At 44.0% G+C, this 27,467-nt stretch overlaps 1 protein-coding gene across 1 annotated transcript in view; it reads left to right on the top strand.

The window, feature by feature from the left end:
- The first annotated feature begins 1,197 nt into the window (after nucleotides 1-1,197).
- Nucleotides 1,198-27,467, top strand: part of itpr3 (inositol 1,4,5-trisphosphate receptor, type 3) — a 184,131-nt gene continuing 157,861 nt past the window's right edge. The window contains exons 1-2 of the mRNA XM_055654564.1: nucleotides 1,198-1,991; nucleotides 19,014-19,084. Of these exons, the coding sequence (XP_055510539.1) occupies nucleotides 1,894-1,991; nucleotides 19,014-19,084 (169 nt within the window). The 5' untranslated portion in view covers nucleotides 1,198-1,893. The remainder of the gene's footprint in view (nucleotides 1,992-19,013; nucleotides 19,085-27,467) is intronic.

Genomic DNA, 27,467 nt, shown 5'->3' with positions numbered 1-27,467 from the left:
AAAGGGGAAAGCACATGCTGGAGTCAAATTAAATGTAAAATAAAAGAGTAGCACAGTAGCACATTAGTAGAGTTGCTGCCTTACAGCACCAGAGACCCAGGTTTGATCCTGACTACTGATGCTGTCTGCATGGAGTTTGTACGTTCTACTTGTGATCGTATGGGTTTTCTCTGTGTGCTCTGGTTTCCTTCCACATTCCAAACATAGTGTAGTTTGGGGTGAACACTGGTCAGCGAGGACACAGTGGGCAGAAGGGCCCGTTTCTACGCTGTATTTATAAACTAAACTAAACTAAGAAAAGTAAATGTCTTTGGAATAACCAGATCATAAACAAATATGCTGAAGCATAAAACCTTGGTGTAGGAAGGAATTGCAGATGCTGGTTTTCACCAAAGATAGGCACAAAATGCTGGAGTTACTCAACGGGACAGGCAGCATCTCTGGAGAGAAGGAATGGGTGACGTTTCAGGTCGAGACCTTTCATCAGACAGGAACATTGGTGATTGGACAATGCCTTGGGATAAAATCATTCAACATATTTCAAGATATTTCAATTTGCAAAATTCTAATAAAATAATCAAGTTGCATGTTTTGCGCATGTTTTGCAAGATATTAAGGCACTCCTGACAATTGGATATAAAATATACAACGCTCTAAGCCAAAATTAACTTGGTGATGAAAGAAACTGCTGTTGCTGGAATCTTGAGCAAACACCAAATGTTGCAGGAACTAATTGCTCATTTAGTTTTTTATTAGAATTGGGAACTTTTCGGATAAATTCTAAGTTTTCAGCGATTTATAGTCACACAGCACAGAAACTGGCCCTTCGGCCCAACTTGTCGATGCCGACCAAGATGCCCCATCTACCCAGTCCCATTTGCCAGCAGTTGATCCATATCCTCCTAAACCTTACCTATCCCGATACCTGTATTTGAAATGTAGTATTTTTAATAAAAATGTCTGAAGACCTGAAACATCACACATTAATGCCCTCCAGAGATGCTGCCTGACCCGCTGTTACTCCAGCACTTTGTGCCTTTCATTGGTATAAAACAGCAGTTCCTTGTCTTTGCCTGTATCTAAATAGTAATTTAAAAAAATCAATTAGTGATGTTTTATTTGTATCGGCAATCTGTATACAGTAAGCTAATTTGGGACACAACAAAGACATTCAGAGACGAATAAATGCGATGGCTTTTATTTTTATAGATTTCCCATTCATTAATTGTTGCTCGATTTGTTTGTTCGAACCCGGAAAAACAATGTCAATAAGAGGGGAGGTAACTGCCCGCGTCCTGAACTGATTACAACCACGCTTGGTGGGTTGAGGCAACGTTGAACTTTCCCCAAACACCTTCCGCTTTCTGTCTTAATTTAAGACCAGCACTGCTGAACATTGGACAACAACTTTGCTGAATACGTGCCCGTCTCCTTCCAAAACAGTGGTCTCGTGTTAAATATTGTAGTTCATTTGAGTTCTATCTTCCCCTGGAAATACCCCTCCAAGACAAAGCGTGTATTTCTATGTAGTGTTGCAAAATCACATGAGGATCTGGCTGTGTTTTCTACACAAGGGCTGTAGCTATTTGCTGATAAGAAGTTGCAGCACACACCAAAACTTCCTGTATGACATTTCTGCCTCTCCATTGGCCGCAGGTGGCCACATTGACTTGGGAGCGCTCATGCAAATACTTGCAGCCGAGTTTTTGATCTCTTTGCTCTCAGGGGGTGGATGTTGACGGTGAGGGTGGGGAGATGTCAGGGCGGAAAGTTGCAGAGTTGCCTTCCAGCGCTTAAAGAAAGAGACTCTGGGCGTCAAACTTTGGTTGCAAGACTTCTGTTGTTGCAAGCCCCGCTGCGAATGGTCCCGGGCACAGACTGCGGCGAGCGTGAATGGGAACCATGTCTGAAATGTCAAGCTTTCTACATGTCGGGGATATCGTGTCCCTTTACTCCGAAGGCTCGGTCAATGGCTTCATCAGCACGCTGGGGTAAGTAAGCGAGCACTGCGCGAACATCCCACACTGGGCACCTCCGCCAACTTTTCAAACTCCAAGCGAAGTGCCTTCTTTAGTATTTATATTCCAGTTTAAGAGCTGTGTTGGTAAAGCAAACCCTTCCAGTATCTGTGCCGGGTCCTAATTCCCGCCAGACTCCCCAGCTGAGGTTTGTGCTGCAATTGCATCACGGATTATTAAACGAAAATGAAACAAATTCAATGAGAACAGATAAACATGGAACAGTGCAGACGAAATGTGCAGGAAGGAACTGCAGATGCTGGTTTAAACCGGACAGACACAAAATGCTGGAGTAACTCAGCAGGACATCAGCAGGCAGCATCTCTGGAGAGAAGGAATAGTCAAGACCATTCTTCGACCCAAAACGTCACCCATTCCTTCTCTCCCGAGATGCTGCCTGTCCCGCTGAGTTACTCCAGCATTTTGTGTTTAATGGCACAGTATAGCACAGGAACGGGCCCTTTGCCCTAATGTTTGTAAAACTGATCTCAACTGCACGTAATCCCTATCCCTCTAATCCCCGCACTCCCGCTTCCAAGTAAAAGTCTCTATCTAAAAGCTTCTATCTAAACGCCACTATTGTATCTGCCTGCCTCCACCACCATCCCTGGCAATGTGTTCCAGGACCCCACCACTTTCTGTGTAAAAACTATCTTGCCCTGCACATATCCATTAAACTTTTCCCCACTCACCTTTTTAGCTATGCCCTCTAGCGTTGGACATTTCCACCCTGGGGAAAAAATGGTCCTGACTGATCCTGAATGGTCTATTCCTCTCATAAATTTGATATACCTCTATCAAGTCTCACCTCATCCTCTGACATTCTGAAGAAATTACACTACTTTATTTACTTAAAAAACAAACAACTCAGCGGGTCAGGCAGCATCTGTGGGGGGGGGGGGGGGGGGGATGGACACTCGACCTTTTGGGTCAGGAATCTTCTTCCGATTGTATTTGCTGTCTTGTCCCTGTGAGTATTGTACGAGTTTAAAAAAAAATTGGTTTGGAAAAATTGCAACTCAGAGTAATTATCTCAGAGCTGCTTACATTCTTATCTCCGATAACATTCCCTGTGGCGTTTACATGCAATATATTTTGCTTTGGATGTTCCAAGGATAAGAAAAGCTGTTTTAAACCTTCTGCTATACAGCATCTATTATTCTCTTTCATTTCACACTCCCTTCCTCTCCCCTCCCCTCCCCCAAATCGCAGTGACATTCTCAGCGGCATCAGTCCGAGCTAGACAATGGCAGGTCTCAGAGTCTGGAACAGTCCTGGTTTAAAGGAGCCACTTCTCCCACATCCTAAAGAAATGCATGTTTGGCCCCTCGCGTGCCGATAGGAGAAACTAAAATGGGATAACGTAGAACCAGTACGGACAGAGAACTTGTCGGCACAGAGACACAGCGGTAGTGTTGCTGCCCTACAGCGCCAGAAATCCAGGTTGGATCCTGACTATGGATGCTGCCTGTATAAAGTTTGAATGTTCGACCTGTGACCGCATTGGTTTTTTCCGGGTACCTTCCATATCCCAAAGATGTGCAGGTTTTGTAGGTTAAATAGCTCTTGCAAATTGTCCCTGGTGTGCAGGATAGAACTATTGTAAGGGTGATCGCTGGTCGGCATGTACTCACTGGGCCAGTTTTTGTGCTGTATTACTAAACTAAGATGATTGGCGTGAACTTGGTGGGCTGAAGGGCCTGTTTCCCTGCAATATCTCTAACCTAAACGTAAACAAACGAGGGTTGCTGCACATTGCATGGAATTTGTTATGTATAGTCTCCATTACCAACAATTTATAATATAGTTTGCGACTCGGCGTGGTCTCGGTGGGCCAAAGGGCCTGTTTCCATGTTGTATCTTTCAAAGTATCACATCTTTCAAAAATATCCTCACTGTTATCTATTTTGAGGATGTATAGTAACCAATTTATGCACAGCAAGGCAGCATTCTAATGATCATTTCATGTTAATAGTGTTGGGCTTGAAATGTAATTATTGGTATGCAGCCCAGACAAACATATATTATCGATCACACTAAAGATGTAATCAATAAAAAGAGACAGTGTACTGATTTGTTGGTGTTGCTTGGGAGTTAGAACCTCAAGACTGGAGATGCATGGCCTGCATTTGTTCAGCAAAATGTGATAAACCTTTCTCCCCAGAGATCTCGTTCAACAACTTAATGTTATACAATATTTCTTTGTGAATTGGATAAATAGCAGAGTGGTCTATGCTAGTTTGCAGATGTCTGTAGGTCAGGAAATATGGGTGATGTAATCTGCAAAAGGACAGGAACAAATGAAGTGAACAACACTATTCAGTTTAATCATTGGCAAAGTGATGTCATCCAATCTGCACCCATGGATTTAATAAAAAAATAAAAACTGAGGAAAGGAGGAGACATTTGGGAATCCTAGTGCTTAAATTATTGGGGATTTATAGACAGATCTAAAAATTCAATTAAATAGCCTGTTGCCACTTTTTTCTTTAAGTTACTGAAACACACGGGTGGAATTTTGTTTAGTTTAGAGATACTGCGTGCAAACAGGCCCTTCAGCCCACCGAGTCCGCGCTGACCAGCGATCACCCCGTACATTAGCACTAACCTACACACTAGGGACGATTTACAATTTACACAAGCCAATTAACCTGCAAACCTGTACGTCTTTGGAGTGTGAGAGGAGACTGGAGCACCCAGAGAAAACCCACGGGGTCACAGGGAGAACGTACAAGCTCTGCACAGACAGCACCCGTAGTCAAGATTGAACCTGTGTCTCTGGCGCCGTAAGACAGCAACGCTACCGCGGTGCACTGTGTCGCTATTTGTCGTTGGGTTTTAGCTAACTTAACCTGGAGTGGTGCCTTCACCAAAGGACAGTATCACAGGTACATTGTATTTAGAGGTACATCCTTGATCCCTGTTACTAAATGCACTGATTAAAGTCAATCGAACTGAAATTCAGTATATAATGTTGCTGAATTTCTAAGCGGTTGATTTTGATCCAGAACAATACTGGGGTTTGGAATTTTGAGCAAAGCCTGCATGGACTCTGGTCATTATCCCTGAGTTCTGAAATTCGGAAGACATGATAGAAGTGTATAAAATATGCTTATGGATACATTAGGGAGACCTGATTAGAGATATATAAAATGAAGAGAGGCATAGATACAGTAGACAGTCAGAACCCTATTACCAGGGTGGAGAGCAAATATTAGAGTGTACAATTTTAAGGTGAGAGGGTCAGCCATGGTCATATTGAATGGCGGTGCAGGCTCGAAGGGCCGAATGGCCTACTCCTGCACCTAATTTCTATGTTTCTATGTTTCTATGTCACAGTTTCGAAGGCATAGTTCTAAGGTGAGAGGGACAAAGTTTAGATAAGATTCATTGGGCAACATTTTTCTATGCAGAGAATGGTGGGTGGCTAGAATGTGTTGGAGTCAGATATTTTTATTGCCAAAATCATAAAATGCAAAAATCATGGTTGTTTGATTGTTTTTAAATCATTTTATTACTTCTGCTGTTAAAATAGATATTCTCTTTCACCTCCTCAGTATTCACTATTTAACTAGGCTTTTACAGAATGTGCAATATTTTGACTTAATTGTAGTCTTGAGCATTTCTTAGACATTAAGGTGTAGTCATGTTCAATGTAATCTTATTTATAAGATGACTGAAGCCTGAAGATAAAATGTACCATTTGACATCTGTACTTTATTGAATGTGTGTATATATCTGTAAAGATTGGCCATACATGTATGACTAAGTACATTATCATATCAGCATTTACTACCAATTGTTTTATTTGCCTTCAGTAAAAGTTGCTCTTGGTACTTGGCTTAAGGAACAGGATGTAGCATTGGCATTGAGGATGGGATATTCTTGCAGGGCAGCAAGAAGGCAGTGGTGAGGGAAAATGCAGGTACTCTAGACAGAGCAAGATGGAAACAGGTGGAGTATTGTTGAGCTGCAATAGCACGAAAGAGCTTTTTGCTCTGTGTACAGAATGGGTGAAGCAGTTTCTTTAAAATGTTAAATTAGTCAATCTTTCGTGTTACGGACTTTTTTACAATGGACCTTGGTTATGGTGGATGGAGTGGCCCCACAGGCCAACACCGCCTCTCCAGGCCAGACCTACTGACCTACATCACCAGGCCGGGCTGCCGACGCCACCCCTGGCCCATACCCCTTCCATCTTCCTCTCTCTCTATTTGGAAGCTATCTATTGGGACGCTGCAGAGGGAGTAATCAATGGTACAGCAAGATGTTATTTATCATTTGAAGTCGTCATAATCTGTACATGAAGCATAACTGCTGCAAGCCGGTCAGTTACTGGGCCTGCTCTTCGGGGAGGTGTTACTGGAGTTGTTTGGGAGGGTTTAAAATACTGAGGAAAGGGCTTTGGAACAGCTGAAATAAGTCCGAAAGGAAGAAACAAAGCAGGAAGTGAAAGTTACAAAAGTAGCTGGCAGAATGAATAGGCAGAGGAAACAAAGGCTAGCATTAGCTGGGGTCAAAGTACAGAACATAATTCACAAAGGTAAAATTAAAGATGCTATGTTGAAATACACACTGTATAAACAACAATGGTTTAAAGGTGCATTATTGTCACATACGCAAATGCACAGTGAAATTATTTTCTGCTTTTTCACTTAGACAAGTTAAATTAGTAGTGATAAAGCAGAAAATTATTTGATCGAGATGACGAATAAAGTCCCAAAAGTTTATTTTCTCACCTTTTTTACATGCACTCTAATTCCCTGATTTCTGCTGTGTCCAACATTATAATTTATGATTAACTCCCACTAACATTTTTTTTTGCTCTTTCCAAACTGATTCTTAGTCTAAATCACAATCTACTGAATCTCGGTCATTTGTCAATATATATGGATCGAACAGCACTACCCTGTTTCCTTTTCTCAGCTCTTACTAAAGATGAATATCTTAAATATCCAGCAGCTCGGGGACCATCAGTAATTGCAATCGCCTGAACACCCGTTTACGTTTCTCGTTATCCGACACACAAGGGACAATTTCCAGAATCCAATTAAACTACAAACCTGTACGTACTTGGAATGTGGGAGGAACCGGATCATTGATAATATGTGCAGGAGTAGGCCATTCGGCCCTTCGAGCCAGCACTGCATCACTGGGGGAGAGGGGTAAACGTCGGAGGGGGGTATACAGAGACACAGCTCTATCTCTGTGTGTCTCTCCCCCAGCATCACACAGAGAAAACCCATGTAGTCACAGGGAGAACATACAAACACCATATGGATTGCACCTGTAGTCAGGATCGAGTCTGGCTCTCTGGCGCTGTAAGGCAGCAATTCTACCGCTGCACCAACATGCCACCCGTCTCAATGTTAACACTTCTAAATTTCAAACACCCAGAATCAATAGATAATCATTAAGCTCCCAAGAGCCGTGGAGCCAAGAGTTTGTGTCTTTTTTTCAGAAAGGACAAAAAATCTGAAAGAAAGATGACAACTTTATTTTTGGAATAAATGTTTCAGTTGTCTGCGTTGGTGCACTGTATTTGAGTCATGCACAGGATGTGACCCGAGTCACTCAACATGAATGTCAGGGTTACTGAATTACTTGGCAATTAAATACTGAATTGTGTAAAACCATTATCGGAGACAACATTAAAAAAAATGTGAAATACAGAACTGCCTTGTGTGTGGATTTGAGCAAGGAAGGCAGTGAGTAGGATCCAGCAGTTAATTTTCTGAAGTCGTTTCCTTTTACGAACAGCAACCAGACTCCATGCGATTGCCTTAATCTACTTTGGAAAAGCAGCCAACATAATCAAAGCCCTGTTCCACCTCAATCCTTCCCCATCGGGAAGAAGACACAGAAGCTTAAAAGCATGCAGCACCAGACTCACGATCAGCTTCTTCCCCTCTGTTATCCGGCTTCTGAATGGTCCTTCCATTAGCTAGAGTACTGTCCGATTTAACTCTGCCACATTGAGGACATTGCACTTTGTCTCTGGAACTGATGCGCTACAATGCTGAGAACTATATTCTGCACTCTGTGTCTTCCCCTTTACTCTACCTATTGCACTTGAGTTTGGCTTAATTGTATTTACGAATAGTATTATGTGATCTGAGTGGATAGCGTACAAACCAAAGCTTCCCACTGGACCTCGGTACGTGTGATAATAATAAACCTAAAGCTGAAACCAGGACATTGTTGGGGCAGGTGCAATACAGCATTTAAAAGACACTTGGACTGGTATATGAATAGGAACAGTTTAGAGGGATATGGGACAAATTGGGCAAAAGGGACTAACTTAGATGGGGCGTCTTGATGGGCATGGAAGAGGTGGGTTAGTCTACGTGCTCTATCACTCTATGGCTCAATGTTTTTAGGATTGACCATAACTAAACTCAGTTAATCAGCCAAGCCTAAAACATGGCAGATGACCACCTGCTCTGTGCTAAGTCTAAACCCAAGCATGCTTCTGAGGGAGAATTATCAACAAACATCGGCGGCACAGTGTTGCTGCCTTATGGTGCCAGAGATCGATCGATTCAATCGATACGGTTCGATCCTGATCATGGGGGACTCTCTCTATGGCATTTGTACTTTCTCCCAGTGACCGCATGGGTTTTCTCTCGGTGCTCCGGTTTCCTTCCACACTCCAAAGACGTGCAGGTTTGTAGGTTAATTGGCTTCTGTAAGTTTGTAATTTGACCCTAGTGTGTAAGATAGTGCTAGTGTATGGTGATTGCTGGTAGGCTTGGACCTGGTAGGCCAAAGGGCCTGTTTCTGTGCTATATCTCTAAAGTCTAAAGTAAAGTCCTATCACGACCCAAAACATCACCCATTCCTCCTCTCCAGAGATGCTACCTGTCCCGCAGAGTTTCTCTCTGTCTAAATCTCTGCAAGTAGCATCTTTAGTCTTGGAGGAAAAATGCTGCGTAGTCAATTACACGGTTCTAGAAGAGCTAAATTATATAATTATATAAAATAGTAAGATTAAACGAGAACTTACCAGTTTGAAGTTTGATCTGTATTTTATGAGGAGTTACGTTGAGGGATTACGTGAAGAACCCACTCAGCACACATGCGCGGCATACTTCAAAGCAGCGGTGTGGAATCACAGATAGACACAGTTATTGAAGTAAACATAGTAAAGATAAGGAGACATCAGTTTATGAATTTGACCCATATTATTGAGGGTGGGAGCGGAGGGCACGTAATCCCTCATCGTAACTCCTCATAAAATACAGATCAAACTTCAAACTGGTATGTTCTCGTTTAATCTTACTATTTTACTTCGGAGTCACGTGAGTGATTCCTTGAAGATTTCAAAGCTCTGTGATTTCAAACCGTGTAACAGTTATTACTACATCACTGCCGAAGTCTTTGAGGGAGGAAGTGTGTTATCGTAACCAACCAATGAATCTGTTTGTAGAAAAACACAATGGTATTTTTTAACAATAACAACAAAGAAATTAAATTGCTCCCCTGGGCTTAAATTAAATATTTGCAGTCTGTAAAATCTTTCCTGCAAATAAAACAGGTTTTGCCAACGGCTTATTATAAAATTTCTGAACGGTCTTTCCCCCCACCATCCTGCTGTAGCCAGGATGTGGTTTATAGGCACGTCCATTCTTTTAGCCGTCGACGTGGATGCTGCCCTGGTGGAATGAAATTTGTACATGTTAGTTTTTATCCCAGCAGCTTTTAGCACCTGCTTGAGCCATCTCGAAATGGCTCGTCACCCAACCATAAGGTTTTTTATGACTGACCCACAAGGCTTTTCATCTCCCTCGAATATTTTGTCGCGCATGCGTGCTGAGCGGGTTCTTCACGGAATCACTCACGTGACTCCGAAGTAAAATTATATGTAAATGTGCACTTTAAAAAGTGTTTCTTTCACAAGCAAGTAGAATTGAGTGATATCTCGATGCAGTGTAAAGTTAATTGAGAAGTTGAATAATTTGAATTTAGTATAATTTCTTGGCAGAAGAAGGATCTCGACCCGAAACGTCACCCATTCCTTCTCTCCAGAGATGCTGCCTGTCCCGCAGTTACTCGAACATATTGTGTATAATTTCTTGCCAAGTCTATCTAGAAACTAGCGTGTCAATTTTGAACTTTTGCCATCATAGATTATAGTTCGTTAATTGGTTTATTTATTGTCACATGTACAGAGTTACTGTGAAATTCAGAATTGAAGGGCTCTCTTTTAGAAAGGAGGTGAGGAGGATGTTCTTTAGTCAGAGGGTAGTTAATCTGTGGAACTCATTGCCACAGAGGGCTGTGGAGGCCAAGTCAGTCGATATTTTTCAGGCAGAGATAGCCAAATTCTTGATTGGAATTTGTGTCAATGGTTTGTGGGGAGGAAGCAGGAAAATGGGATTAGGAGGCGGAGATCGGCCATGATTGAATGGCGGAGTAGACTCGCGTGAAATGCTTGAAGAAGTCTGAAGAAGGGTGGCGGAGTAGACTCGCGTGTAACCCGCGTGAAATGCTTGTTCTGCATGCCATCCAGTCAAATCACACGATACGCTAGTACCACAGATCCTCTTCTGGAACACCACGCAGCGAGTCGCCATGTTCCGGCGCCATCTTGCAACTTTCAAGTACCCGCAAAGTCCGATCTTGGCCCAAGAAGATTTGCATTTAATTTTATTCTTTCCTAAAGGCCCGGTGTCCTTGTGGCATTGGATCGATGAAGTTGGGGTTGGCCTGGCCCAGCGTGATTTGGGGCCAAATTGCATCATTATTTTCTTGTGACAATATTCACGAGGTTCGATTCTGACCTCGGGTGCTGTCTGTGAGGAGTTTGCACGTTCTCCCTGTGTCTGGGTGGTGCTCCAGTTTTCTCCCACATCCCAAAGATGTGCGTATTTGCAGGTTAATTGGTCCTTTGTAAAATTGCTCATACTGTGTTGGTAATGAATAAGAAAGTGGGATAACATAGAACTAGTGTGAGTGGGTGATCAATAGTTGGTGTGGATTTGGTCGGCCCAAGGGCCTGTTTCCATGCTGTATAAAACGTAACACTTTCTCGTTGCACATTATAATCATAAAGCAAAACCAATACCGTGTATACAGCTAGAAAACAAATGCAGAAATAGAAACAGAAATTGTTGAACAATCTAATACAGCTGGGATAGCTTTCCATCAGCTGAAAGCTGTTTCTCTACATTCATTCACCATTGGTCTGACTTCAGTTTTTCACCACCGTTACATGCTCTCAGTTTCTGAAGGACTTCTATTTTCTTATACAAAACATTCATTTACTGTTTTGTACACTTCCCCTGAAAATATCTGACTGGTTCTTGAACGGAACAGCATTAATTAGTTATGTTATCCATCAATTATAACTGCCCCTTATGAAGTGTCAAAAGCTGTTTCATTTTGAAGTCGCAACCAAAAATCCAGAAACATGCTTTCTCCTAACGGCCTCTTCCCTTGGAAAGGAAATGTTCTGAGTTCCCGCTGGATTTTTGTTCTTTGATATTCACGCAGACCAATGGGTAATGGCAGAGGAAAAGTGTGCCCAATATTTGTTTCTTCACACTAGCATTTTGAAACAATTCAGAATTAACGAAAGATGCAATTTACAATTTTTTGTATTAACAACCTTATAAGGCACAGTGGAAGAATTGTTGCCCTACAGCGCCAGAGACCCAGGATCGATCCTGACTACATGTGCTGCCTGTACGGAGTTTGTACATTTTCTCTGTGACCACGTGGGTTTTTTCTGGGTGCTCCGGTTTCCTCCCACTTTGCAAACACATGCAGGTTTGTAGGTTAATTGGTGTCTGGAAATTGCCACTAGGGGCGCTGCACTGGCAGCAGCCTCTACCTACAGCCTGTATGTCATTTCTATCTTTTTTATTATTTTTAGTTAGTCTAAAATCTGTTTTAGGGGGAAACTTTAACTTTTCTATGTGGGGGAGGGGGGCAGGGTAAGGGGGAAACCATTTCCCAGTCTCTTCCAGGCGGGGACGCGACTATTTCTCCGAGTCGCGTCCTCGCCCCCCACCTCGCGGCCTACCACCTGGATGGGAGCGGCCTTTCCTGCCGGGGACCGGGAACTGGACCAGGGCTGCTACAGCGGCGGCGCAGCGCTGGAGTCACTGCGGAGCGGGCGATGCCCACTTGGGTCGCCGTTTGGAGCTCCGTAGCGTTGGGCCGTTGCTCCAACATCGTGGAGCTCTGGTGCGGAGAGCTTCCAACGCGGGCGGCGCTGAACAACACCGAGGAGTCCTGGGGCGCCTTGCAGAGGGTCTACAGCAGCAGTCTCCGCCCAGCGCGGCCTACGGATATTGGAAGCCGCCGACTCCGGTAGGAGGGGGCCGACTCTGGTGTCCACGCCGCTGAGGACGTCCCGCAGCCCCGACGTCGGACTGGTATCATCCCAGCGAGCGGTCCTGGTCATCGGGCCGCCCGTAGCTGCAACTGCGGAGGGCTTGGGGAGACCCTGACCATGGGGAACAGTGGAGGGAGAAGACTGACTTTGGTGCCTTCCCACACAGTGGGAAACTTTGGTTCTGCTGTGTGGGGATGTTTTGTGTTAAATTCTATAGTGTGTTGAGTCCTGTTTATTTTTATTGTATGGCTGTATGGGAATTCAATTCACTGTGCCATCTGGCACACGTGACAATTAAATCTATCTTGTATCTTGTATAGGATATAACTAATTTACAGCTGATCATAGACCGGTGAGGACTGGGTGGGCCGAAGGTACTGTTTCTGCGCTGTATCTCCACACTAAACTAAAACAAAACAAAATATATACATCGAAGAGTGATTAAAGCACAATTCGTACAGAACTTGATTCTAAATTCCACAGCTTTAAGATGAGAGGGGCAAAGTTTAAAGGGAATATGCAGGGCAAGTTTTTTTTACATAGAGATTGGTGGGATGCCTGGAACCCACTGCCAGGGTGGTGATGGTGATAATACACTTTTGAATGTAAAATTTAGTTTGCTTTAGAGATACAGCGTGAAAACAAGCCCTTTGGGCCATCGAGTCCACGCCGCACAGCGATCCCCAGACGCTAATGACCCTGTCCCACTTAGGAAACCTGAACGGAAACCTCTGGAGACTTTGCACCCCACCCAAGATTTCCATGCGGTTCCCAGAGATTTTTGTCAGGCTCCCTACCTGCCTTCCACTACCTGCAACGTCCGGCAACCTCCGGGAACCGCACGGAAACCTTGGGTGGGGCGCAAAGTCTCCAGAGGTTTCCGTTCAGGTTTCCTAAGTGGGACAGGGTCATAACACTATACTGTACGCTAGGGAAAATGTACTATTTTTACTGAAGCCAATTAACCTACAAACCCATACGTCTTTGGAATGTGGGAGGAAACCAGACAACACCCGTAGTCGGGGTCAAACCCTGGTCTTCGGTGCTGTAAGGCAGCAACTCTATCGCTGCGCCACTGAGCTCTCAAACATCCCCACTGCAGCCCCAGTGATGCAAACTGAGGGTGTGTACTCCACCCTGCCTCTTGCCATCAGTGACCAGCTACTTTATGTTGCTGACATTGAGGGTTGTGGTCTTGACACCAAACTCTTTTTCCTTCCTGTGCTTAATCTTGTCATGGTTTGAGATCTGGCCCATTTCTGTGGTGTCAGCTGCAAACTTGCAAATGGAGTTAAGAATGGAATTTGGCCGCACATTTGTGAGTGCGTAGGGAGTAGAGTACGTTGCTGAGAGCATGCCCTACCCCGAGAAGTAATAGAAGGTTCCTAAAATGTCCCCTGTTCATTCCCATCCCAGACTTTGTGTTTGACCAAGATTCCAACATCTGCAGTTAGGTTTCGTTTAGAGATGCAGCATGGAAACAGGTCCTTCGGCCCATCCAGTCTGTGCCAATCAGTGATCCCCGTACACCAGCACTAGCCTACACACATTGGGGGATATTTACAATCGTTACCAAAGCCACTTAACCTACCAACCTGTACGTCTTTGCAGTGCGGGAGGAAACCAGAGCACCTGGGGAAAACCCAGGCAGTTACGGGGAGAGTGCACAAACTCCATACAGACAGCACTCATAGTCAAGATCGTACCCGGGTCTCTGGTGCTGTGAGACAGCAACTCTACCGCTGCGCCACCGTGCCATCCCTCTGGTGTCTCCAGTGAAATTATTAGTTTGGCATTTGAAGACTTAGTGCCAGCACTTTTGAAAAGCAGATTAAGGGGTCTGTCCCACTTGGGCGTTATTTGCAAATCATTTAAGCGACATAATTTACGCATCACACCATACGACGCGCATGTGTAACCCACGCATGGCGTGCATTACTCGCGCATGGCGCCTGGTCAGACGTGCTGGCGTAGGCAGTGATGTGCTCGAGGATTTTGGGATTCTTAAAATCCTCGCACGCCACCTGCGTGACGCGCAAATGACGCCCAAGTGGGACAGGCCCTAAAGTGATCTGTAATGTGAAAATAGTTTAGAATTCGACCGATTCAAATTTTGCCACCGAATGGAAAATGTCGCAAAGAAAAACTTTACGCATTCTATAATATTTCTACAATGAATACATGTCATTGAGATGCCCTAAATATAATTTACTGAAAATCAATGATTTGGAAGTGGAATATGGAATAAAGTATGTGGAAATGCTTAATTGTGGCTAACAAGCATTTCTTTTTGATGTAACTTTCTCTGAGATACTTATCCCTTTGATCTGGTGGTTGGCTGCCTATTGAAAATTTCCCAGCCCCCAAAAATATCCAGGAATTAGGTTCAGAGTGAAGAATTTTGTAAATGAGTTACAAAGCAGTTTATTTAAACTTTAAAGGCTCATGACTGATCATCTTCTTTAAATTCAGGCAAATTCTAAAACTTGGCTCACTTCGTACATTGAAAAATTTTGGGCCTTGCATTTCAGAATTCATTGGGAGTTATTATGAAATTCATTTGAGGGGTAATAGGTTGTGAGCGGAAAGATAAGGTGAACAATAACTGCATTTTCAATGAACTCTCTACATGAATATAAAGGCTTAATAATTAACCTTGTGTGATAGGAGTTTTAGCATAATACTAGACCAAGTGTTCCCCCTACGTGGGGGGGGGGGGGGGGGGGGGGAGGTGGCATGCAGTGTCACACACACTAACTAACCCCCCCCCCCCCGCACTCACGCTAATTACCCGCCTTGATATAATATTGATATATTAATTTGCTCCTTTTACCCCATAACCACCGTATCTACTGACGCATAGCCCCCAACTTGCAGTCACATCTAGGGGGGGGGGGGGGTAGAGAGTGAGGGCAGAGAGAGATGGGGCAGAGACACAGAGAGAGGGACAAGAGGGAGAGGGGGGGGTGGCGAGGAGGAGAAGAGGGAGGGTGGGTGAGAGGGGAAAGTTGGAGGGGAGGAGTGAGAGAGGGGGGAGAGGTGATGGGGAGGGGGAGAGGTGTGGGGAGCAGGGAGGGTGGAGGGAAGAGGGTAGGGGGTGTGTGGAGGGGAGGGGGGTTTTGGGGAGGGACGGTGGGGGAGGGGGCTGGAGGGGAGGAGGGGGAGAAAAAGAGGGGAGAGAGGTGGGGACGTGGAGGAGAGGAGGGGGAGAGGAGAGGAGGGGGGGGGGGGGGAGGAGAGGGGGGAGAGAGAGAGAGTGCCTATTTATTTCAACCCAAATCCCCCAAACAACCATTTGCAGGCAGTGCTTTTTTACTTTAACCATATTTTCATTTTCAAACCACATTAAGGGTACTTACTCACAGTTGTGTGGACATGTGTTCAGTGTTATTCACAGCTCAGAGAACCGTGACCCTCTGCCTACCTCCAGCTTGCAGACTAATTGAGGCTCACTACTTCCTGGTTTTATAGTCCATCCCCCCTGCCGCCAGCGGGGGCAGCAGAGAGAATGGGGAATTTTGTAAAATCATTAATATCTCTGTCATTTTTCATCGACTGAAAAAATCCTCAGCACACATGCAGCGTAGGGGGGCTCTGAGCGAGGTGGCCAAAAATGACGGCCGTAGGTGGCGGCGTTCTCTCAGAAATCGCAGCACAGATCGCCAAAACCGGTCAAGAACAGACTTTTAGTAATATAGATAGATGTGTGCCAACATAAATATAGTACGTGCCTGAACCTCAAAATTATTTCACTCAAATGTCAGAATGGTCTTGAGGGAATTTTTAATGAGAAGATTAACCATTAAGACTTAATAGTTAACATCTCTGTAAAATAGTGGACAGACATGTACTTGAGTTGCCAGCAGACCTAAAGTGAGCAAATGGGATTAGTGTAGATAGTGACACCAGGTACCGTGGGCCAAAGGGCTGGTTTCTGCGTCAGACTACTCAAACTCATACTCAACCTTCTTACGCTCTATCTGCACTTATGCAAATTCTTAAGTTCATCCTGTCTGGCAGGTTTGCGACGTCTGCAGGTGAGCTGGTAAATCAACAGTCTGATTTTACAATTAGACCTCAATACATTTTTTAATTAATTGAAAATGATTATCTTATTTTAGCAGAATGTTGCCTGGATTAGGGCATACTAGCTCCAGGGAGAGGTTTGTCTAGATTGGCTCTTGTCATCTTGGGACATTTTCTCTCCATTAAGCTTCAAATAAGTTGACATTCTTGCTATTAAGGGAATGCAGCGTAGGTTTTCAAGGATAATTCCCGGGATGGCAGGACTGTGATATGCTGAGAGAATGGAGCGGCTGGGTTTGTATAATCTAGAGTTTAGAAGGATGAGAGGAGGTCTTATTGAAACATACAAGATTATTAAAGGTTTGGACACACTAGAGGCAGGAAACATGTTCCCGAAGTTGGGGGAGTCCAGAACCAGGGGCCACAGTTTAAGAATAAGGGGTAAGCCATATAGAACTGACACGAGGAAACACTTTTTCACACAGAGAGTTGTGAGTCTGTGGAATTCTCTGCCTCTAGCGAGGGCGGTGGAGGCCGGTTCTCTGGATACTTTCAAGAGAGAGCTAGATAGGGCTCTTAAAGATAGCGGAGTCAGGGGATATGGGGAGAAGGCAGGAACGGGGTACTGATTGGGGATGATCAGCCATGATCACATTGAATGACGGTGCTGGCTCGAAGGGCCAAATGGCGTACTCCTGCACCTATTGTCTATTGTGTAAATAAAATGTTGCCTGTTTTTGAAAGGGACAAAGTTAAAAGGGATGTGCAGGGCAAGTTTATTTGACACAGTTATGTGTGTATGTGTGCTGCCAGGGGTGGTGATGGAGGCAAATACGACAGTGACATTTAAGAGGCCTTAAGATCGGCACACAGATATGCAGGGAATGGCGTGTTATGGATTGTGTGAAGGCAGATAAGATCAGTTTATTTTGGTATCATGTCAGGCATAGAGAATGTGGTCTGTAGAGCCTGCTCCTGTGCTGCACTTTTCTATGTTCTCTGTCATTTGAGAAGCAGCATAGAACACATGACTTCAAATTGTTTTTTGACATGAATGCATTTATTTTTGTTGTGTAATGCACAAATGTAAAAAAATGCAGCAAAATGTTTTTTTTATTTGGTATTTGAGGCTTAGTAGTTTGGGCCATTTCTAATTGTGCCAATAACATCAGCAAACTAGGAGAACAGACACAAATAACTTGCTCACCACAGATGATGTCAACGTGCGATAACGGTGGTGGTAGGTATGTTTTATTGGAAGTGATTGTGAGAAAGGATGAAACGTGCTTGTAGATAGGCAAGGACTGATAGACAAGGAATAGTCAATGTGGCTTTGTGTATGAGAAACTATCTCACAAATTTGATAGCAATTTTTTTTGAGGAGACCAAGACGATTGATGAGGACAACATAGTAGATGTTGTCCACATGGACTTTGACATGATACCACATGGTAGGCTGCTCTGGAAGGTTAGATCACATAGGATCCAGAGCAAGCTGGCCATCCAAATGGATATAAAATTGGTTTGAAGATACGCGGCTGAGACTGGAGGCCACATTATACATGAGCACGATCAAACCGTACTCAAGGACCACACAAGTATTCTCTTATCCTGTATCTTTACACTGTGGATGGCTTGATTGTGATCATGTATAGTATTTTCGCTGACCGGGTAGCATGCAATATAAAAAAGCCTTTTGCTATACCTTGGTACATGTGACAATAATAAACTAAACAAAACTAGGTAATGCAAAGAAAAAAATACCAGTGCAGAATACAGCGTTTCAGCATTGCATCATTGCAGTTCCAGAGAAAAAAGTCCAATGCCTGCAATAGGTAGGTTGGAAGATGGGGACTGCACCCTAGCTTATGGGAGGACTAATGTGGACTCTGATAACAGTGGTGAAGAAACTGTTCTCCAGATTGTAGATGCTGTGGATATAATTATTTAATGTTTAATTCCTGTAAATTAATGGGCATTTTAGTCATCTTGCGAGTGGGTTTTTGTGGAACGCGATCGATTGGAACGTTGTGGTTGCAGTGAATTTGAATCCCATATCGGCAGGAAAAACACTGCCGGTTCGTATGGGGCCAAAATCACATTATCGCCAAGGAAATTTTGATTAAAGTCATCCTAAGAAGCAAGTTTATATGTAAAATACACGACTTACATTTTGTATTGTCCCCTACGTGAGATCCGTCCCGTTGCAGGCATTGACGGCATTAGAAGTAGCTATTTATTTTATTCCAGGGGTTAAATTGTCCCGCGATTTAAAAAAAAACTTCCGAGAATGGAAGTCGGAACGATTTTTCTGCAGCAGCTCAACAGCCTGAGGAAGTTCGACTCGACGACAGGCAGGAGAAAACGGCAAACGGCATTTTAATCCCGCCCCCCCCTCCCCCCCCCCCCCCCCCCTCAAAGGCGCCAAAGTCGCGCACATGGCCAGTGGCAGAATTGCAGTGCCGCTGAAGGTAAGTATCGTAACATCGCTAATATAATGAATAAAGAATATTGCTTGATCTCTTACTTGGATGAGACAGTTGTACATCTCCATATGGATTGTCCACTTGTCAAGAGGGTCTAGAATGCAAACTAAATTAATTTTAAAAATTGTCTTTGTTTTGCAGGTTGGTGGATGATAGATGCGTCATAGAGCCAGGAGCTGGAGACCTAGAAAATCCCCCCAAAAAATTTAGAGGTAAGTTTACATCCCAAAATATTATAGTATTAAAGATAAGGATCCGGATAATGCAAATGGCTAACAAGTATATGTCAATTTATTTTGTTAATGTAAACTTGTAGTAATGTAATGTAAACTTCAGTCTGAAGAAGGGTCTTGATCAGAAACGTCATCCATTCCTTCTCTCCAGAGGTGATGATTGCCCCGCTGAGTTACTCCTGCATTTTGTGTCTAAGTTTCTTAATCTAATGGTCGGTATCCGAAAGTCTTAAAGGAGGTGGCAAAGGAGAGAGCAGATGACTTGGGAGTAACATTCAAACATTTCCTAGATTTTGGAAAGGATTAATGTGTTTTTAAAAAGCCAAATTTAAGGCATCAGTTCCACAAACGCGGAAGACAGAAAACAAGGAATTATAAACACATTAATCCTTGAAAAACAGTTGTAGTCCATTATAAAGGAAATAGCAGCTAGACCTTTGGAAATATTAAAGGAAAATCACGTTTAAAAATGTTATTGGAGCTCTTTAAGGATATAACAAATGTGAGGAATGGAGACATAAATAACTGCAGATGCTAATTAACGAAAAAGGATACAAAGTTCCGGAGTAGCTCAACGGGTGAAGTTTTGAGTCGAGGCCCTTCTTCAGACTGATTGTGGTTCGGGGTGGGGTTGGGTAGAAAGCTGGTGGGGGCAAGATAAAGACAAAATGCCGGAGTAACTCAGTGGGTCAGGCAGCATCTCTGGAGAACGTGGATAGGTGACGTCTTTGGTTTGAACCCATCTTCAGACGGCAGGGTATAAGTGAGGAATTCTTTGATAGGTAGATGGTTGGACAAAAGCCAGAGTAGAAAGGAGTTACGAATCGTGAAGCCAGAGGTATGAATATAGGTGAAAGGGGACGGGGTGGGGGAAGAAGGGGAGCAATAGGTGTAAATCCAGATGGGACACGGAAAGGGGAAAGTGGGGGGGGCGGGGGATGGGTTTGTGTATAGGTTAGTTATCTGAAATTGTAGAATTCAATGTTCAAATGCAGTGTATTTGTATTTTCAAAGTTGACAACAAAAGTTCAAGACATTGAGGTTAACATCTTGGCATAGTCAGAAGATTGGTTAATTGATAGGAGAGAGAATCAGGATAAATGGATCTTTTGAACTTGGCAAACTCTGATATTGGCAAACTATCTTGGCCCTGAACGACATACAAAAACTAAATTAACGACTTGGATGAAGGAACCTTGAGTGTTGTCGACAAATGTACAAAGATGGGAGGCAGATAGGGCAGCAAGTTGTGATGTGGATACAATGAGTCTCTAGGGACGTTGAAATAGATCTGTTGAGTTGGCAACTATTTGTGATGTGATTTTTGTTTAGTTTAGGTTACAGATACAGCATAGAAACAGGCCCTTTGGCCTACCAGTTCGCTTCCAAACAGCGATCACCCGGACACTAGTTTTATCCTACACACCAGGGATAATGTACAAAGCCAATTAGCGTACAAACCTGCGCGTCTTCGGAAGGCAAGCAGAAGATTGCTAAATTAGAGTGAAACTATGGAACGCCATGGATTTGAGTGTCCACATGTCCAGGACACGGCAAGTTAGTGTGCAGCTGGAGGAAGAAATTAGGAAGCAAAATGTGATGCCAGCTTTTATTGCAAATGGGAAAGGAATATAAAAGGAGGGAAGAATTAATACGGTTGCACAAAGTGTTGACCAGATCACCCCTTGCATGGGGGAAGTCTGTTAGGTTGAAACGTGGGATAAAACTGGGGGTGTAGGGAATGGAGGGATATGGATCATGTGTAGGTAGATGAGTTTAGTTTAACTTGACACCATGTTAGGCATGAACATTGTGGGCCAGAGTGCCTGTTCCAGTGCTAGATCATAGAACATGGAACATTGAACAGTACAGCACATGTAGGGGCCCTTTGGCCCACAATGGAAGGGACCACAAGGGAAGGAATATCACCTCATGATGCCAAGTTATGCTGATCTCATCTGCAGGATCCATATCGCTCTCTTCCTTGCACGTCTGTGTGCCAATCGAAAAGCCTCTTAAATGCCACCACCACCCCTGATAGTGTGTTTCAGGTCCACAACACAAAAAACTTGCCCCACTCATCTCCGTTAAATTTTCACCCTCTCAACCTTAGCGCCATGCCCTCTAGTGTTGGACATTTCCACCCTGGGAGAAAGGTTCTGGCTGTCGACCCTATCTATGCCTCATATACTTCAATTACATCTCCCCCGAACCTATGATGTTCCAGAGAAAACAGTCCAAGTTTATCCAACATTTATTTCCCTGCAGCTGAAAGCCTCTAATTCAGGCAACATTCTGGTAAACCTCCTCTACACCCTCCACAAAGCCTGTCATTGCTGTACTGTTCTATGTTCAATGTCATATGAGGGAATGTTGAACAGATTGCCCCCATGTTCACAGGACTTATAAAAAAATTAAATCTGATTGATAAATATATTCAGAGCTGAGGTAGACAGAGCCAGAGGACATGGGTTTGAGGTGAAGGTGGGAAGGAATCTGAGGCGTAACTTTTTCACACCACAGGTGCAGGGTGTATGGAACGAGCTGCCAGAGGAGGCAGTTGACGCAGGGACCAGTTAGACTAGTTTAAGGCAACTTTTAAGAAACAATTGGATGGGCACCTGAATAGGACAGGTGTAGAGGGATATGGGCCAAATGCAGGCAGGTGGGACGAGTGTAGATGGGAAATGTTGGTCGGTGTGAGCAAGTTGGGCTGAAGGGCCTGTTTCCACACTGCATCACTCTAGGTAGATAGATGCTGAATCTTCTGGGTGATGGTGAATTGCCAGGAGAATGGAACTAAGGGCAAGATAAGGTTGGCTGTGACCCTATTGAATGATGGAGTATTCTGGTGAGGCCATTCTTCCGTTCTTCCATATACTTCCATTCCTATTTCTTATGTTCTTGAGGAAAGCAACAATTTGCCAAGACTCTAAGCCATTTTTCCAAGCTGATACTAAATCTTCTGTTCCAGAAATCTCAATTATACTCATCAGTCTCTCCATGGTACTTCATCAAGTACTTTCATACAATCCATATGGATGGTGCCCTTTGAAATCCCTTAATCATCCCACATTGTTATTTCATCAAAAACTTTAGTTAGATTAGACAGACACCACTGCATTTTACAAATCCACGCTGGCTCGTGTTAAAATTCACATTAACTTCTCTGTGTATCCTTTTTTTCCTTGTTATTGTTTCTTAAACATGACCACTGTTAAACAACCACTGTTGTTGTATTGACAACTTTAATTATGACGAATGTCATTGCCATTTTCCTGCTTGTTTAAAACATTTTTTTTCATTAATTATACCTGTCAAAGTGTTCACATTGTGAACTGATGGGAGATGTGCACAAATAACTTGTCCAAATAGGACAGATTCCAACCAATAGTTAAAAAGTTAAGCTGTTCTGCTGGTTTGGCAAGTGTTTTCCTTGCTGTTCGATCAACCTGATCTCTTCAGCAGCTGATAATACCTGGTGGGATGTGTGAGGGAAATTTGTCTGTGGGCAGCATATTTTGCAGGCTCCTTCGTTGACTCAAGGGCCTGTCCCACTTGGGCGTCATTTGCGCCTCACGCAGGCGGCGCGCAAAGATTTTGTGAATCCCAAAATCCTAGGGCGCCGTGCGCGACCGCACTTCACTGCCTACGCCACCACGCCTCACCACGCACTATGCGCGCATAATGCACGCCATGTGCGCATCACGACACGTGCGTCGTGCGTCGTGACGAGTAAATGATGTCACGTAAATGACGCACACATGACGCCCAAGTGGGACAGGCCTTTAACACTGAACAGATGAGACTGACACTTGGCAAAGGAACTGGGCACCCATTATTCACTTATGGAGGCCCAGAAAGTATAAGGCTTGAGAACAAAGTAACATGGTGAAATAAATTGAGATTCATAATACCAACAATATTTTCTCCAGATATTAGAATATTATTTTTGGAAACGTTTCCTTATTTTGAAAGTATCCAATATCCCACCAGCCATCAGACGATTGAACCCTACAAACACCGACTAAACTTTAAACTAGTAACTGTCTTTTTGCACCAGAGACTTTGGGCTTTGTTTCGTTTTGTACTTTTTTTTTGTGTTTTGTTTTTTATGTTTTATGTATTGAGTTCTGTTATTTGCAGAACTATTACGCTGCTGCAAGTAAGAATTTCATTGTTCCATTTTGGTACACATGACAATAAATTTACATATACAAGATAGACTTGGCCCACCAAGTCCACGCTGACTAGCAATCATCCCGTACAGTAGCACTATCCTGCACACTAGGGACAATTTACAGCAGCCAATTAACCTACAAACCTGCACTTAATTGAAGTGTGGGAGGAAACTGGAGCACCCGGAGGAAACCCATGCCGTCACAGGGAGAAGGTTAAAAAAACTCCATACAGACAGCACCTATAGTCAAGAATGAACCCGGGTCTCCAGTGCTGTAAGGCAGGAACACTACAACTGTGCCACCAAACTATTGACGCCTTTGTGGCAAGCCCTTTTACTGGCCCTTTCTCTGTCCCATGGCTTCTGTACCCCTTGCTGCAACATCATAGTTGAATCTTGGCCAAACTGACCTTGTGATAGCCATCTCCTCTCCAGGTGAAGCCTGTCCCACGAGTATGCGACCTACATACGGCAAGCACGACCTAAAGGGCCTGTCCCACCAGCATTCGAACTGCATGTGGCAAGCGCGACCTAAAGGGCCGGTGCATGCGCCTGCATGCTAACGTGGTCGCTTGAGCCGTACGGCATGTGGCAAGCGCGACCAAACCAGAAGCGGGAGCCGCGCGGAGGTCGAGTGAGTGACATGGCGTCGATGCGGCTGCGGGCCGGCAGGCCGTTGCCGCGTGGAATTTTTAAACACGGTCAGTTTTTCGGAGCCCTGAGCGATGTCGGGACCAGCTCCGCACAACTCCATACGGCTCCGGCAATCGAAGTGGGACCGGCCCCGCGAGGCCGTACGGCTCAAGCGACCACGTTAGGTCACGCTTGCTGCATGGAGTCGCATGCTGGTGGGACAGGCCCTTGATGCACTTGGTATTCCAAGGTGATCTATCTGAGCATTCTATTATTTTTGGGGGTACTCGTTTCAGTGGCGGCTTTCTGGGTTCTGAAGTAGCTCATGGCGGCAACATGAACTCTGTGGCCTCTTCCTAAGGAGATGCGACAGGCGATGCTTGAATGGCTGGGCGGGTGGGAATTTTGCGGTGATACGCTCCTTTTGCCATATGTGAAGTTAGTGTAAGATCCCAATGCATGGAATCCAGGCTCTCATTGTCATCTTGAATGCTCCTTCTCTTTTGAATGGTCATGGGCCGGGGATAGTCAGGAGTCACTGGAGATATCTCTCTTCACTGTTGCTTGTATTTATACATGCTGGTGCCCTTTTACGCAAAGGATGGTAGGTATATAGAATTTTACACAAAGGGGAGTAGGTACATGGAATTTTATATAAAGGGCAGTGGGTACATGGAATAAGCTGACAGAGGAGGTAGATTAGACATGTACTATCACAACGTTTAAAAAACATTTGGAGAGATACATGGATAGGACAGGTTTAGAGGGATATGGACGAAACGCAGGCAGGTGGGACAAGTGTAGATGAGGAATGTTGATCGGCGTGGGCTGAAGGGCTTGATTCCGTGATATATGACTCCAAGTGTCGCAAACACCTATTATGGTAAGCTCTCCATGCTTTAACAGTATGTATTTTAAAGTAAGTGACTTCCCTGTTAACTCTTTCCTCTGTCTTGTAATTGATTTTCCAAAGAATAGAAAGGATGGTTGAAGGTCGTTCTAGATTTGAAAGGGATTCTAGATTCTGCGAAAATTGTTGTTCATGTGAGAAAACCACAGTTCAAATCCTCCTTCATGAGTAAAATTCCTGCTGTGACTCAGATGTCTGTTCTGAAGATAAAATTACTTTGCAGGGCGGGGCAGGAAATAACACTGCGGTGAGAGAAGTTTATATGAATTTTGTTGGAACTTTTCTTCAAAAAAATGTAAAGAGCATTACAATTGTTTCATTTGGATTCTGGTAAAATGGAGCAAATGAATATGCACAGAACAAATACTGAGCCTATTCTGCATTGTAAAATGTTACCAATGTACAAGATTTTTATTGAGGCACAAGGAAGTGCAGATGTTAGAAACTTGAGCAAGACACCGTGTTCCAGGTACCCACTGCTCTCTACGGAGGCACAAACTTGCCCTGCGCATCCTCTTTACACTTTGTAGGAAGGAACTGCAGATGCCGGTTTGCACCGAAGATAGACACTGAAGAAGGATCTTGACCTGAAACATCACCCATTCCTTTGCTCCAGAGATGCTGCCTGTTCCATTGAGTTACTCCAGCATTTTGTGTCTACTTTAAACTTCCCTTGGGGAATATAGTTCTGACTGCTTTAATTTCATATACTTTTATCAGGGCCTTACGACCTAATCTGTGATTATTCCTTCTCATTTGATGATCTGTGGTCATAAGGAATAGGTGTAGAATTAGGCCATTCGGCCGATCAAGTCTACTCCGCCATTCAATCATGGCTGATCTATCTCTCCCTTCTAACCCCATTCTCCCCAGAACCTCTGACACCTGTACCAATCTATCTATCTCTGCCTTAAAAATATCCAACCGACTTGGCCTCCACAGCCTTCTATGGCAAAGAATTCCACAGATTCACCACAGATTAGGGTCCAATCAGGATCATGGATCCTAAACCTAGACTTGGATTGGTTTATCTGGAATGCCGATGGTTGCAGGGAGACCCGATGGAAGTATATGAAATTACAAGAAGGCAGGTAGACAGTCAGAACATTTTTTACCCAGGATGAAACAACCAAATCCTAGAGAGCAGAGGTTCAAGGTAAGAGTGGCAGAGTTGAAAGGAGGAGTGCAGGGCCACCTTGTACACAGAGGGTGGCGAGTACTTGGAATGCGTTTTTGTGGATGTTGGTGGAGACATATACTTTAAATGAGTTTTAGTTAGGCACATGGATATGCAAGGTATGGAGGGATATGGGTTATGTACTGGTAAATAAATGATGGTCTGAGCATCATGTTCAGCACTGACATTGTGGGCCAAAAGGACTGTTCTTGTGCTGTGATGTTCTATGTACTTCTGTATCTGAAGCCATTAAGATTGGGCTACAGAGCGGCACAGTGGTGCAGCGATAGAGTTGTGACTTTACAATGCGATACATAGTACGATACGGACTATAGGTGCTGTCTTTTCAGTGATTGTCCATTCTCACTTTGACCGCATGGGTTTTCTTGGGTGCTCCGGTTTCCTCCCACACTCCAACGATACATAGGTTTGTAGGTGAATTGGCTTTGATTAAAATTGTAAATTGTCCCTTAGCGTGTAGGATAGTGTTAGTGTACGGTGTGATCGCTGGTCGACGTGGACTCTGTGAACCGAAGGTCCAGTTTCCACGCTGTATCTCTGAAGCTTAAATTAGGAGGTTGGGTGACCTGTGTCAATCGACGGCTATCAAAGCTGCTGATAACTTTCACAAACACACCTTTATTTGATTCAGGACAAAGTTTGATCAAACGATTGCAAATAACAATGGATTGTATATGCTTGGCCACCATGACCCTTGACAGACTTTGAAAAGATGAATTAGAATTCTTTACAGATCATTGTTCATATTTGGTGACTTGCATTCTGTGACATCAAAGGAGGAAAGAGCAACAGATACATGGAACTGCAGATGCTGTTTTACAAAAAAAAAGACACCAAATACTGGAGTAACTCAGTGGGTGAACATAGAGAATGTGGATCGGAGACTTTTCAGGTTTTGATCTTTCAGGTCAGGACCCTTGTGAAACGTCACCTATCCATGTTCTCCAAGATGCTGCCTGACTCTTGCGTTACTCCAGCACTTTGAGCCGTTCTTTGGTATTGTACCATGTTTTCCCACTTTCTCATCCACTCCCTACACATTATAAATGGCTTCTACAAGTTGCCCCTAGGGTCCAGGATGTGAAAATGCGATAGCTTGAAACTAATGTGCTGGTGGCCAATGGTCAACATGGACCCGGTGCTGACGGGCCTGTTTCCACACTGTATCTCTAAACTAAACTCAGTAGGTCAGGCAGCATCTCAGGAGAACATGGATGGGTGACGTTTCATGTCGGGCCCTTTCTTCAGACGGACGTGGTGGTTGGTTGAAATGTGGAAGAGAGGAGGGGTTAGACAAAGCCTGGTGAGTGATGGGTGGATACAGGTGGGGGAAAGGGGGTTTTGATAAGCAGATAATTGGACAAAGGCCGGAAATGAAAAGACAAAGGTTGATAAGGATAGAAGAAGTGTGAATTGCGAAGCCAGAAGGAGGAATAGAGGG

The sequence above is a fragment of the Leucoraja erinacea genome, chromosome 24 (assembly GCF_028641065.1).
Source record: "Leucoraja erinacea ecotype New England chromosome 24, Leri_hhj_1, whole genome shotgun sequence".
Taxonomy (NCBI): Eukaryota; Metazoa; Chordata; class Chondrichthyes; order Rajiformes; family Rajidae; genus Leucoraja; species Leucoraja erinaceus.
Note: the sequence above shows the minus strand (reverse complement) of the source record. Positions and strands in the feature narration are given on the sequence as shown.